At 36.5% G+C, this 15,762-nt stretch overlaps 2 protein-coding genes across 2 annotated transcripts in view; both read left to right on the top strand.

Moving 5' to 3' along the window:
- Nucleotides 1-379: 379 nt before the first annotated feature.
- On the top strand, nucleotides 380-736 carry LOC148940494 (uncharacterized). Its single transcript, XM_089104998.1, has one exon. The coding sequence runs from the start codon at nucleotides 380-382 to the stop codon at nucleotides 734-736; it is 357 nt and encodes a 118-aa protein (XP_088961124.1).
- Nucleotides 737-13,344: 12,608 nt separating this feature from the next.
- LOC148940492 (uncharacterized) overlaps nucleotides 13,345-15,762 on the top strand; it is a 200,655-nt gene continuing 198,237 nt past the window's right edge. The window contains exon 1 of the mRNA XM_089104870.1: nucleotides 13,345-13,378. The gene's annotated coding sequence lies outside the window, so the exon portion shown is untranslated. The remainder of the gene's footprint in view (nucleotides 13,379-15,762) is intronic.

The following is a 15,762-nucleotide window of genomic DNA, read 5'->3' as shown; positions in this document are numbered from 1 at the left end:
AGTGAGCGTTAAAGCGGAGAAAGTTGGCCTAAGCATCAACATGGACAAGACTAAATCAATGGCAACATCAGGCTCGCCAGTCGAGCTCCTGCACAAAAATCGTAGAGTTGAACAAGTCCATGAATTTAAAAACCTTGGAAGCTGGTTCGATTAAACAGGAAAAGTGCAAAATGAGGTCAAGAGAAGAATTGGCATGGCAAACGCTGCTTTCAACAAATTTAAGTCAGTATGGAAATCAAGGAAGTATTCGCTTGCACTAAAGCTGCGACTTCTTAATAGCAACGTTTTGTCCGTGCTATTGTATGCCAGTGAGTGCTAGAAACTAGATGTTGGGACAGAGAAAAGACTCGTAGCTTTTGAAAATGTGTGCTTGAAACGTATGCTAAATATCGGTTGGCGTCAAAGATTCAGTAACATTGAGGTCCGCAGAAAAACTGGCCAGCCGCTTATTACTGAAGTGATTAAGAAGAAGAGATGGGGCCATCTTGGCCACGTCTTTCGCATGGAGGACTCAAGAATTCTGAACCAGGTTCAACAATGGCAGCCGCGTGGGCGTCGACAGTGGGGAAGACCAAAGAACACGCTCAGACGCACGTACGATCGTGATCTACGCAGTGCTGACACATCACTACAACCCCAGTGGGAGGATGTACTTACCGCAGCGCCAATGCGTAACGTATACCGAGGCTTCGTTGATGCCCTATGCACCTCAAATGGCTCAGGAGGACCTAAGTAACTAAGTAACTAAGCCCCTCTTACCTTTATTACTAAAAAAATACGCTAAGAAGAGCCTGCATTATTATCTGGCAACACACTCTAAAAGCATTACTTAACGAGCAGGTAATACACAATTTAAGAAATTTCTAATTATCAGTTGCCCCCCTCTGCGTGTCAATTGTTGCAGATATAGGAAACACGTAGTTTTCCTAAGGGGGCTCTCCTTGCGTGTAAAGGTTATTCCATAAAATGTATTAGCCGAACCATAATATTAGAAAAGCGTTGATAGTCCAGATGATTACCTCTCCATTGCTTTGGATGAAAATGGCCTTTCGAGTCCGAATGGGGACAAAAAATGTAGAATATAAAGGTCCCCTGAAAAAAAAATATATTGAATGAAAAATATAATCTTAAATAGTATTATGTAACACCTTGCGTGTGTATCCTTCTCACCTACAACCGGGGGTGCCCCACGGGCTGTGAAGAGACAGGTCACGTTAGAATGTGTCATCCGTAAATGCTCCCCATTATATAAGAACTAAAGAAATGTTGAAAAAAATTCTTGGAAATAAAGTCTTGAAATGTTTTGAAGTATCTTGAAGAAAAGTGTCTTAGAAAACGTCTTGGGGTGTCTTGAAGCGTCTTGAAACGACTTAAAGATAAATTTCTTTAAATGTCTTGAAACCTCTTGAACAAAAACGTCATGGAAAAAATGTCTTAATAAAATTCCCCTGCTTGTCACCGTCATTACGTAACACCCTCATGTGCTCCTCCTCAATTACAAGCGGGATTCCCTACAGGCCCCCAAATCTAGCATGTCACGTGATATTTAGCCATTCCCAATAAATCTATCAAGTTACGTAACATAACGTCACCCCCAATAAATCTATCAAGTTACGCAAGACCCTCAACTCCAATTACGTAGGTAAACATTCAATATGGCGTAATACCTGCCAATCACTTGAAATAGGGATGCGTTTAAAACAGGGCTTTGGCCGGAATCCATTACATCCACCTGCTCTTGTGACCAGTTGTATTGCAGGGTAGGGACGCGTTTAAAACTAGAGTGTCTTTAAACAGGGCGTCACGGGAACCTGGGGATGTGTCTTCCCAGATGAAAAAATTCCCGTTATAGTAAACCAAAGACTGGCAGGATCAATACAAGATGCTAGGGTATATAGGAGTGCTGTTATTGATGTTAAAAGTTAAGATCACCATCTAGTGGTGTCTAAGGTTAATTTAAAGCTGAAATTTCAGAAGGATAACTACCTCCTGGGAAGTTATGATGCTGGTAGACTCCAGGATGAGTATTTGAGAGAAATTTTCCAGTTACAGTTGAATACTAAACTTAAGAGTTTAAAATTTGACAATGTGGAAGATGGTTGGAATAATTTTAGAAAAATAATTTGTGAAGTTGTTGAAGGTGTCTTACGGAAGAAACATCGTTCTGCATCTAAGAATATTAGTGAAAAAGCTTTATGTTTAATAAAGAGGAGAAGGGGCTTGTACAAGAATTATCTGAGTGATAGAATTATCTGAGTGATATACTATATATATATATATATATATATATATATATATATATATATATATATATATATATATATATATATATATATATATATATATATATATATATATATATATATATATATATATATATATATATATATATATATATATATATATATATATATATATATATATGTATATATATATATATATATATATATATATATATATATATATATATATATATATATATATATATATATATATATATATATATATATATATATATATATATATATATATATATATATATATATATATAATATTTATATATTGTATGCTTTGTATGCTGCTTTGATGTAAAAAATATCCCCCCCTTTAAAAAACAACATTGTAACTTTCTGCATAACAGTTAAGTATTGTACTTGCATGTTAATAAACTGAGAGGGAGTAGTCAATCCGGACTTGTCTTAGTTAAAGATTAATTAAAAAAAAAACTTTTTCCGCAAAATAATTTTTTTCAAAGAAAAGTAAAGAACTCCAAAAACAAAAAATGAGCAAAAATAAAATCATATAATCTACCAAGCGCGAAACTACCATAAATCAGAATCGATAAATAAATGAAACACAAAACGAATAGAAACTACAATAAAACACCGAGTCAAACTCAAAACGAGAAGAAATTAACATAAGTTAGGCTCAAAACCCCTATGCCTTCCCAAGGCCTGAACATAATTTGCACTTTACTGAAAAAAATGTAAATGTTTTTACTTTTATAATTTTAATAAATCAAATAATATTAACATTTTGATTACTAAATATCAGTATATGTATATTAAACTGACAATGCATATTAATTTGTATTTTTTCAGTAAAGTGCAAATTATGTTCTGGCCTTGGGAAGGCATACGAGTATTGAGCCCAACTTATGTTAATTTCTGCTCGTTTTGAGTTTGACTACGTTATTTATTGTAATTTCTGTTCGTTTTGGGTTTCATTTATTTATCGATGCTGATTTGTGATAGTTTCACGCTTGGTAGATTATTGGATTTTATTTTTGCTCATTTTTTGTTTAATGGAGTTCTTTACTTCCTTGAAAAACTTATTTTGTGGAAAAAGTTTTTTTTAAATTAATTTCTGTTCGTTTTATATTGACATAGTCTTTTCAGGGAAAAAGAAAATAATACTTTAAATCTTTTCTTTTTTTAAGAATTTATAGTATGCCCTGCTATTTGTATGCTGGAGAAAAGTTTTCTTCAATGTTTATCAACATACACACTTTTAAAAATCTGGACACAAATAGTAGTGTTTAATTTAGTTTCATACCTCCTCTAGTTGACCTGAAATGGAAAACTTGATACTATTCGCAAAAAAAAAGATCTGTTTACTTTCCTTGATAGCTTGGATACACTTACGCCATTTTGATTTGGTTAAATTTTAAGAGCAGAAGTAGCCCCGAAAGCTTGAACATAATACACTCAGTCGTTTTGGGATACTGCTGAGATGCCTTATTGGGAATTAGCATTAACACAGTGCAATTTGATTTAATCTTAAGGCAAAATTTAGTTTTTAAACATAAAGGGAAATGGGAGGGTGGACGAGGGAGGGGGATTAGTTTCCTTTCAATCACTTTCGAATCTTAAAAAGGGCATCAGCCCTTTCTATTTTCAATCGAATGAGCCCTTTTCGAGGTTCTTACGAAAACTCCTTCGATACGAAGTGCCCACGTCTAAAGAACAACAACAACAAAAATAATACATTATAGCCACATCAATCTTTACTATAAAAATGTCTTCCAATCACTTTCGACTATTAAAAAGGGCACTAGGCCTTTCGATTTTCAATCGAATGAGCCCTTTTTGAGTTTCTACGACAACGCTCTCTATAAACATTTTATATGCCCCCAGGGCATAAATTATAACTCTTACCCTAAGGGCTGTGAGGGTGGCTGTCATCCTCTAAGACCAAATTTCCAGAACTGTCAACTACATTAAACAAAATGGCTATCTCAAAATTTTGATTGGATGTGTCTGGAAAATGGTGGGTGTGAAAGGGGCATTAGTCACTCTCGAATCACTTTCAACTATTAATAAAGGCACTAGCCCTTCTAATTTCCAATCAAATGAGCCCTTTTTAAGTTTCTACGACAACGCTTTAAAAAAAAACCTTATATACCCCCAGATCATGACTTACAACCCTTGCCCTGAGGACTGGGGGGTGGGGGGGGGGGGTTCCATCTCCAAAGACCTAATTCCAGAACTTTCTGCCGTTGAACATAATGGCTATCTGAAAATTTTGATTGGATGTGTTTGGGGGAAGTGTGGGTGTGAGAGGGGGGTTAGTTGCCCTCCAATCACTTTCGACTATTAAAAAGGACCCTAGCCCTCTCAATTTCAAATTGAATGAGCTCCTTTGGAAGTTTTTACGACAACTCTGTCTACAAAAACCTTATATGCCCCCAAGGCATAACTTACAACCTTTGCCCTGGGGGCTCTGGGGGGTTTGTCATAATTAAATAGATAATTTCCAGAACTCTCAACTACGTTGAACGAAATGGCTATCTCTAAACTTTGATTGAATGTGTTTGGGGAAATGGTGGACGTGAGAGGGGGGTTAATTACTCTCCACTCACTTTCGACTATTAGAAAGGGCAATTTCAATTTCCAATCAAATGAGCCCTTTTTGTAATTTATAAAACAACTTTCCATATAAACCTTATATGCCCCCTCTGGCTCTGATGGGGTTATCATCCTAAAAGACCTAATTTCCAGAACTTTCGACTGCGTTGAACAAAATTGATATCTCAAAATTTTGATTGGATATGTTTTGGGAAATTGTGGGCGTGAGAGAGGTTAGTTGCCTTTTAATCACTTTCGACTATTAAAAGGGAAGTAGCCCTTTCAATTTTCAATTGAATGAGCTCTTTTTAAAGTTTCTACAACCTCGCTTTCTATAAAAAACATTATATGCCCCAAGGCCATAACTTACGACCCTTGCCCTGAGGGCTGTAGGGGTGGAGGGGTTGTTATCCTTAAAAACCTAATTTTCAAAACTTTCAACTACCTTGAATAAAATGGCTATCTAAAAATATTGGTTGGATGCGTTTGAGGAAAATTTGGGCATGAGAGGAGGGTTAGGTGCCCTCAAAAAACTTTCGAGACTATTTAAAAGGGCACTAGCCCTTTAAATTTCCAATCGAATGAGTCCTTTTTGCAAGTTTCTACGACAAGGATTTTAATAAAAACTGATATGCCCCCAGGGCATAACTTATAACTCTTGCCCTGAAGACTGTGGGGGAGTGTTCTAATCAAAGGTATGATTTCCTGAATTATAAACTTCGTGGAACGAAATGGGTATCTCAAAATTTTGATTGGATTTTTTTGGGGAAATGGTGGGCGTGGAAGGGGTGTTAGTTTTCTTCCAATCACTTTCGACTATTAAAAATAGCACTAGCCATTTCAATTTCAAATCGAATGAGCCCTTTTTGAAGTTTCTGCGACAACGCTTTCTAGAAAACCTTATATGACCCCAGGGCATAACTTACAACCCTTGCCCTGAGGGCTGTGGGGGAGTGTCCTCCTCAAAAACGTAATTTCTATCTGGAAATCAACTACGCTGAACAAAATGGCTATCTAAAAATTTTGATTGGATGTATTTGGGGAAAAGGTGGGCGTGAGAGGGGGGTTAGTTGCCCTCAAATCACTTTCGACTATTAAAAAGGACACTAGATCTTTGAATTTCCAATCGAATGCGCCCCTTTTCAATTTTCTACGACAAACATTACAATAAAAACTTATATTCACCCAGGCAATGACTTATGATCCTTGCCATGAAGACTGTGGGGGGTTGTCCTGCTCAAAGGTATAATTTCCTGAACTTTAAACTGCATGGAACAAGTGGCTATCTCAAAATTTTTATTGGATGTGCTTGGGGAAACGGTGGGCGTGGAAGGGGTTTAGTTGCCTTCCAATCACTTTCGACTATTAAAAGGGGCACTAGCCATTTCAATTTCCAATCGAATGAGCCCTTTTTGAAGTTTCTACCACAACGCTTTCTATAAAAAACCTTATATGCCCCTGGGCATAACTTACAACCCTTGCCATGAGGGTTGTGGGGGGGTTGTCATCCTCAAAAAACTAATTTTCAGAACTTTCAACTACGTTGAACAAAGTGGCTATCTCAAAATTTTGATTGGATGTGTTTGAGGAAATGGTAGGCGTGAGAGGGGGGTTAGTTGCCCTCCAATCACTTTCGACTATTAAAAAGGGCACTGGACCTTTCAATTTCCAATCGAATGAGCGTTTTTTGAAGTTTTTACGACAACGCTTTCTATAAAAAGCTCATAAGCCCCAAGGGCATAACTTACAACCCTTGCCCTGAAGGCTGTGGGGGAGTGTCCTCCTCAAATTCATTCTAAATTTATATCTGGAAATCAACTACGCTGAACAAAATGGCTATCTCAAAGTTTCGTTTTGATGTGTTTCGGGAAATGTTGGGCGTGGAAGGGGTCTTAGTTGCCTTCCATTCACTTTTGACTATTAAAAAGGGCACAAGCCACTCCGGTTTCCAATTGAATGAGCCCTTTTCGAAGTTTCTATGACAACTTCTTCGATACGAAGTGGCCTGGTCTAAAGGAAAAAAATAGTAAATAATACATTGCGCCAACATCGTTCTTGAATGCCCCCAGGGCATAACATAAAACCCTTACCCTGACCGATGTGGGGTGTGACTTCCTCAAAAACATATTTTCAATCTGGAAATCAACTACGCAGAACAAAATGGCTATCTCAAAATTTTGATTGGATGTGTTTAGGGGAATGATGGACGTGGGGGGGGCTATTTGCCCTCCAATAACTTTCGACTATTAAAAAGGGCACTAGCCCCTCTAATTTCCAATCGAATGAGCCCTTTTCGAAGTTTCTACGACACCTCCTTCGATACGAAGTGCCCTGGCCTTAAACGAAGAAAAAAAAATAATAGCTTGTGCCAACACCGTTCTTGACTTAGGCAGTGCTATTGCACTGCCTATGATAGGAGCGGGGCCACAATTTGTGATAAGGAAAGAGTTAAAGAGACATGGGCAGAACATAGAGTTGAAGGAAAAGGTATAGAGGAAAAGGGAAAATTTTGTGATACCTTGGATGTGAAGGATGATTTGTTTTGTGAGGAAGAATTAGTGACATTACTAAAAGGATTAAAAAAATAACGCTCCAGGTGCTAATAGTGTGGTAAATTAGTTTTTTAAATATGGTGGTTCTGAGGTTATGAAAAAGTTACTGAAGATTATGAATATGAGTTTTGAAAAAGAGGAAGTACCTAACGATTTTAGGAAAACCTTAATTAAATCACTCTATAAGAAAGGTGATAAGAGTGAGTACGGTAACTACCATGGCATTAGTCTGGTCTCTGTAGGTAGCAAATTAGTTAGTAATATGATACTTTTTAGACTGAGAGATAGTGTAGACGAAGTTTTAAGAGAAGAATAGTGCGGTTTTAGATAAGGTAGAGGACGTATCGACCATATTTTCACTCTTAGGTTAATAATTGAGAAGTGCCTAAGTTGTCAAACATCTTTGTTCCTCAGTTTTAAGGAATATGAGCAAGCGTTCGATTCTGTTAATAGAAGAACGTTAGCAAAGGTCTGATCCTTGTATGGTATATCAGACAAATAGTGATTAGCGCCATATACGAGAATAACACTCCTGCTGTTAACGTATGAAATGAGGTTAGCAGCTAGTTTTGTATTAAATCAGGAGTTAAGCAGGGTTGTTTTATATCCTCCTATATATGGATTATTTTTGATGGACTTTGTCTTAAGGAGCACAGGAAAGGCAATGGGAGACCAGTGAATCAAATGGGGAGGGAAAGGTCTCCTGGACTTAGATTATGCTGATAATGTAAGCATACTAGATGAAAGTGTGAGCAAAACAAATAAATCTTTAGAGGTTTTGCAAGTTCATGGTGCTAGAATAGGTTTGAAAATTAATGTTAAGAAGACTAAGTCACTAAAGCTAGGAATGAGTGAAGATGAAAAGGTGACGCTGGGTAACTAAAAGATTGATCAGGTGGACAGCTTCACTTACCTGGGTAGTATTATTAATAAAGAAGGCGGGAGCAGTGAAGATGTTAAAAGTAGAATAGCCAGGGCTCAGGGTGCTTTTTCACAGTTAAAAAAATTTGGAAGAATAGGGAGATAAGTCTGCAAACCAAGATTAGAGTCTTAGAAGCCAGAGTGATCACAGTGGTCAAATATGGCTCTGAAACTCGGGCGCTCCAAAAAGCGGATGAAGATTTGCTAGATATTTTCCAGAGAAATTGCCTACGGATTGTCCTAAGTACCAGGCTGATTGACCGTATTTCAAACAGTAGGCTGTACGAAAAATGTGGTTCAATCCCGATTTCTAGGGCTATGATGAAAGAAATATTGAAGTGACTAGGGCATGTTGTGTGAATGAAAGATAATAGATTGCCGAAGGTTGTCCTTTTCGGCCAACCGTCTAGGGCTAAATGTAAAGCCCATCGTCCTCGTCTGGGGTGGAAGGACGTCATAAAGAAAGATTTAAAGGAAATAGGAACTTCCTGGGAGGGTGTTAAAAGGGAGGCTTTAAACAGATTGGGATGGAGGAGGAGCGTGCGTAGCCGTATTGGCCTCAGGGGGCTTGGTGCTGCGGTGAGTTGTTGGTTATAGTAGTAGTACTGTTTTTGGCTTGAAAGTTCAGCCAGAGGCATTTAGATGCAGATGCTGAATAAAATGCAATTGAAACTCTCTTATTGGTAGAATTTTGAATCCTATGCCGAAAGTTCTATATTCAAGAAGTGGATGCTTCGCTGTAACCAAGCACTGAATTTCATATGTGAATGGGAACTGTCAGGGCTGTGTTGCCACTTGACCGATACCAAAAAGCGGTGCCGGCCGATGAAAAAAGCGGTGTTTTGCGGTATCCTTTTACCGAACTCGGTATAATTTATGGTATATTTTGATACCCGTAATGCAAATACGTGGTCACTAGTTTAAAAAAAACTTGTTTTTTAAAAGCAATTAATTCCTTGCTACTTTTCTAGGAAATGGATCCTATTCTTTATTATTTCTTTTTTAAGCGGTGGATTTTGCCTTGAACTTTGAACAAGAAAGGTAGAATAAAAATGAAAAGGGACATCCCCCAGATTCCGACCCCATATAAGAAAGGGAAAAACAGTCCCCAAAGATAAATTCACATCTTTTTCCCAGTTTCTGGAACTCTCACCCGTTCTTTATCACTAATAGATCATCCGGACCCCCCGTTCTCTAGAAAAGTGAAAGCAGGATAATGTACTCTTTTCTGTTTTAAACTAGATTAAAAATTTATGTATCAATATTTGTTTCATTTTCGGCGCTTTCTCTGGTAATACTGTGTATACTGTCGTTTTTGTCCCATTTTTCTATTTTTGATCCTCTGATATACCGGCCTTGAAAACGAAAAAAAAAGACAAATATGCGAGTCTATACTTCCAGTCTTCCGCCACGTTTTTTCTTTTTTTTTTTAAGTAGACAGTTTGACACACTCTAAAAGACGAGAATGCTAGATTGAAAAGTTTTTACTAGCTCAGCAAATATGCAAAACGACATTCTCGAACAAGATGCTCATGTTTTTCCCTTTTTAATTTTAATTTTAGACGCTTTGCCCTACAGAAGCAGTTTTTACACAACTTGCTTCCTTAAAATATATTTTAAAGAAAAATAATGTAAAGAATAATAAAATTTGTAGCGATACTTTTCAACAATTTTCAACTTTTCGGGAGAGCATATTATTTACTTGCTTTAAAAAATCCTAAGTATTGTTCTGTTTGTGATTTCTGAGCATATTTTTATTCCTTCCCTTGCCCCAAAGCAAAGAATGTAGTGACACCCTTGTCTACATAAGTGCCCAAGACATAATTTTTGTAACTTTTTTTCTTGAATCCCCCCCCCCCCACTTTCTTTACCGAAGCTTGAGTCTATCACCGGGACAAACCCTAGTTAAAATAACTGATCCAAATCAAATGTTGAAGATATTTGGAGGCATGAGAACTAGGCTTGAAAAGATTGCATCTAGCTTCATGTGCACTAACTGGGTTTGTGGTGACCTTAAGACCATTTTTTTATAGCAAAAGTAACTCTTGCAGCTTTTATGGGAGAAATAATGTATAATGACCCTGAGATGTGACATAGTCTGAAAAAAATATGGAAAAATAGAAAGCGAAATGGCTAGCAAAAGAGCGTTACTATCATCACGACTAGATTTTAATGACAATTATCATATTAAAGGTACTAAAACGTTAAAACGAATCATTCGCCAGACAAAGGTCACTCGGTATAAGACAGCGTGGTCACGTTCGTCAAGACCTACATTGACCGCACTATACAAAACATTTTGATTCACAGCAGTGCTGCCACTTGAGGATGCTTTACCGTTCACTTGAAGTACACGTTTAACACGTCTCAGTTCTAGCCCCCCCCCCCCTTTTTCATGGCTTGACCTACCTTTTTGCTGACGGTTCAGACCACAGTCCCCTTTTAATGTCAACGAAAAAATTAGCAAATGAATCTGCTGACGTTTTAATGAACTAAGATGATTTCGCTGACGTTTTATGGAACTAAGATAATTTTGCTGATGTTTTATTGAACTAAGATGATTTTACTGACGTTTTATTGAACTAAGATGATTTTGCATGTCATTTTTGACTTCCTCTAAAGAACAAAAACGGCGCTCAATAATGACATTTGATATTGGGAATGAAAAAAGTATTGTATTAATTTTGAAACGTTTGCAAATATAGCTGCTCCAGTTGCAGATTTTAGTGTAAGGATATGGCACCAATATACCACTATGGCAGTGGCGTCCAAATTTTCACGATTTACATCTTCAGATAAAGTTACACTAAATAATTTCTGAGACCACACTGGCTAACCATGATAAAACGAAAAAATAATTTCACTGGCTTGTAAAATCCTCGTTTTCCTCTCTTTTTAACTATTTTTTCGTTTTAACAAAGTCACACTCAATATGAACTGCCATTCCTGGTCCATCTTTGCCTTATTCCATATGCCAGAGGTATAGTATGAAAATAATTACTGATGACTAGGAACTCTTAGTTCGTAACTGGAGGGACAGAAAATAGAGGAAGTCATTTATCTTTTCAGAGAAGCGAAAACGATCTAGAATTGGTTTGATGTTCACATGTGAGAGATATTTAATAACAAGAGTCCCAATACAACGTGTGAGCATCCCACAACTCGAGAATACGCCTTGTCGAATTTTCAAATGATAGCCAACAGGTGGGAGCCAAAGCAAGGAATATGTGTTGTTCCACCCGAGTGAAGACTCAGAGACATTTATTCCTATATGCATCTTGTCCTTTTACACTGTGTTAAAAGTGATTGCAAAAATGTTTGCATAAAACTTTCAGACACTTGGATTTTTTTTTACAATTATGACTTCCAACCAGGGCATATTAATGACAGTTAAACTTCATAACTGTAACCCCTTGTTATTTTTCTTCAACAAACCTCTTAATTAAGTGATTTATTCCCATTGGTGGTGCTATCTCCAATCTAGTTCTGTATGAGAACGCCTGTCTTCTTAACATAGTCCATCCCTCCAACCAACTGACAGAAAATAACAGACAATGATCCACGTTTAAACTCTAACAGAGCAAGTAAATATACCACTAAATCCATTATGATATTACAGAAACTGACACAAACTGTGTTGTTTTACTACAGACTGATCTATTGTCTAGTCAATATCCAGTAAGAAAAGGTTAGTTCTTGGTTGAAAAGAAGATCTTCATGAAAGTGAAATGCCAGAGCCTGTTAGCAATGTTGGTTGGTTTTATTCTAATCAGACTAGCATGGCTCTGCAAATTCGGCCGTGGCATACTTTTCACGAACTTCAACAAGTTGTCAGTAACCGAATAGGGTATATCGATGTTCAACAAGAAATGAGGCAAGCCTTGCTTCAATGGTGGTCTCCTTTTGGTTTTTGGATAAAAGTGATGAACAAGTGGCAGAGTCTGAGAAGACGAGGATATCCATGTATTTTCATTAACCACTGACAATAAAGGTTACAGATGGGCTGCCCAATGGAACCAAAGAAACAGCCTAGTCTACAAGAAGGAATAAGTGGCTTATAACCTGCTTCCTCTGGACAGCAACTTTGCATTCATATTTGATTTGAATGAATGATATGCAATAAGAAATCAGTTAAAACTTTAACCATACATCTATTTTTAAATTTTCTAAATTTTGGAATGCATGTTCTACAGGAAATGAATGTTAGCCTATATTTGTGTACAGAATTAAGTTCTAAATGAAATAGCATTTTTATTTCTTAACCATTGTTCTGCATTCCGAATTACACACATATTTACAAGAACTTCTTTTACTGTATACTCTTCAGCCTGTTGGGCTGTAAAAGTGGAAAGGTAATGCTCAAAAGAAGCAAGATAGGATAGCCTGGGACTACTTATTTACTCAATTTTAGTATAGCATTTGCTCTGCTTTGCAGTGGCTGTACACCCACCTTTAACATATTAATGGTTGAAAATTACTTTCATTCAGGCACCTGACTGATATGAATAATATTTGCTCTTGGAATCAAGTTAATTACTAGTTTGAATTCTCGCGAGCTCCGCAGTAGCCTGTTCAGGCAAATTTCATTAGAAGGAGAGAACAAACATTTGTCGCTTTTCCCGCACGTTGATATTACTTAGTCAGTGATAAAAGTCATTTCGCGGTACAAATACGCTGATCAAAGTCTTTTCACGGTATTATTGCGGTATGCGGTATAACCAGAAAAAAGTGCGGCATTTTTCTCCAATTTGCGGGTATTATACCGCAGAATGCGGTATAAGCGGCAACACTTATTTTGTCTGGCTAAATCTCGTGTTTAGAGGCTAAACCTAAATAGACATAGCTCTGAACACCATGTAAGTAAAAGTAAGAAAATTCACAGAAATATTAATATGAAACCACAACTACCTTCTCATTTGTGCTTGGTCTTTGGGTGTAACTTTTAGCCATTTTCGGCATGATCGTTTGGATGATGTGTGAGATTTTCGAAATGTCATTGGCATTTTTGCCCAGATAAATCTAATTTGAATAAAACATGTTTTCCTGTAAATTATAAAGGTAGCATAGGCCTAATTTGTAAGATGAACCAAGTTAGTGAAGATCTATTTTTTCCTAATGGTTTGGATGTCATTGAGAGGATGTTTAGCTATGCAAATTCTAGTTTTTTGGAATTGATCTTAGCTACACCTCGGAATTTTAGTTTCTTTGCATGTAAAATTGCATTTCCAGTTTTGTTTTTGGTGCTTTCTGGCTCCATTAGCTGTTTTGATCTGTAGATGAAAATTTTAAGAATAGAATGCTAGGCTAAGAATAAATTTCAAGAATAGAAGAAGGAAATATTTGAAGAAATTAGTTCACATGCTACTTCATAATATGCAGAATATTTCATATTCTGCAAAAAAAGTCAACAACCCAAATTTTGCATGTAGCCCTGCTATGATTTACCCCCAACTCCCCTAATTTGCAAATATATAGCCAAATTTATGAACTTCCCATCTATTCTCCCAATGCATCTCTTGCTCTAACCCATGTACCTGTAAATTGAAGCAACTGTGACAAAACAAGAAGCAGGTGAAGGGTGACAAAATGCATTGAAATTAAATACTTTGGGCTATATATTTGCATATAAGGGGGGGGGGGAGGGTGTTGGAGGTAAAGTAGGCTATAGCAGGGCTGCATGCAAAATGTCTTAGCTAGGCTATAGGGCCTAATTATTGTGCATATTATGAATTATGAATTGTTTTTTTAACATGTTTCCTTCTCTAGGCTCATACCAAAAGCTCTAATTATTAGGGCCATGGTAAACCCTATGCAGTTGTTTTCAAATAGGCTTATCTCAGCTAACCTAATCAATGCTTTTTGTACACTATTGCTTTTTGGGATATCCACCACACAGCTGATATAAAAAGTATAGTTTATATAGCCTACAGAGAAAAACTCTAATGCCAGTAAATATTTTGCTGTTCATATTATTGACTTACAAATAAAGAGAACAAACCACTTGAGGTCTTTTTTTTGCTCTTTCCAAATATAGGCCTAATAATCACTTTTGCCAAAAATGAATTTTACCCCCACTCCCTATATCTACCAACTCAGGGTATATATTTGCTTATTAGGGGGGGGGGGTGACTTTTAAATTTAGAAAGAGCATAAAAAATGCATTGAGTGGTATGTTCAGTATTTGTAAGTCAATAATATGAACAGCAAAATATTTACCCTAATGCCAAACATAGGATATAAAAAGTTGTTTTTTTCTAGCCATCTAGGTGGCTAACATGACTGACAGCATATTTATAAAATGCTAAAATAAGCCAACCAGTTGGCTATTAGATCTCAGTAATATATGTTATATATGCACTTCAGTCTGAATTAGCCAACTTGTCAGCTATCACAGAGTTCTATATACACTATCAGATTAGCTAACTAGTTGGCTATTAAGATCCTATATATATATAAAATTGAGTTTAAATAAGTGAGCTATCAGTAGGTATCTATATACACTATAGAATTAGCTAACTAGTTGGCTATTGAGATCCTTCTTATGTCTAAATTGAGTTTAGATTAGCTGGTAAATTTGCAGTTTACAACATAGTTTAGCAGGGATAAAAATGCTCTTTCACAATTTAATAATTGCTTCTGGGGGAAATTACATTTTAATCCTTAAAGGCCTAAAAGGGTTCAAAACAGCTTGTAGTAACCAAAAGTTTAAAAGCATGTTTCTAAAGTCACCCAGGTACATTTCCACCATCTCTACAGCAGTTTCATTCATGGATAAGCTCAGATAGGCACTTGTCCTCTTTAGGTTGTAAATCTCACAGATTTACTTTACCTATACATTCATCAACAGCAGCTCAGAGGTCTGAGCTGCTGTTGATGAATCCTGTGAATGCTGTGAACTATGGAACCCTTTCCCTTCTGATGTCCATCTATCTCTCTGAAAAGGAAGTTTCTTGGTGGGTCTTTTTGTAGTTTAGTCCAGTGGCACCAATTCCCAAAAAAAGTAAGGGGTAGGTGCAAGGTTTGGGGGAAGGGGGAAGGCCTTTTCTCCTTCCTTTGTTTCCTTTTGTGGCCCACAAAAAGCTAAGCTTTTTGGGCCAAATTACCATTTCATGTAAAATGAGCAGGAATAAAATGATTGATTGAAAATAAAACTTGCTAGTGAGAAAAAATTGCCATTTGTAGCTGAATCAGGAATGTTAATTCTAATTTTCCTTAGTAGCTGATTCAGGAATGTTAATTATTATTTTCCTTAGTAGCTGATTCAGGAATGGTAATTATTATTTCCCTTTGTAGCTGATTCAGGAATGGTAATTATTATTTCCATAGTAGCTGATTCAGGAATGATAATTATTATTTTCCATAGTAGCTGATTCAGGAATGGTAATTATTATTTTCTCTAGTCTTAATATAAAATGTTATTTTGAAAACCAATTTTCAGAAAC

This window comes from Artemia sp. Qi Xiang Cuo, chromosome 19 (assembly GCF_049724085.1).
Source record: "Artemia sp. Qi Xiang Cuo chromosome 19, ASM4972408v1, whole genome shotgun sequence".
In the NCBI taxonomy this organism is placed as follows: domain Eukaryota; kingdom Metazoa; phylum Arthropoda; class Branchiopoda; order Anostraca; family Artemiidae; genus Artemia; species Artemia sp. Qi Xiang Cuo.
This window is presented reverse-complemented; position numbering and strand designations above follow the sequence as displayed.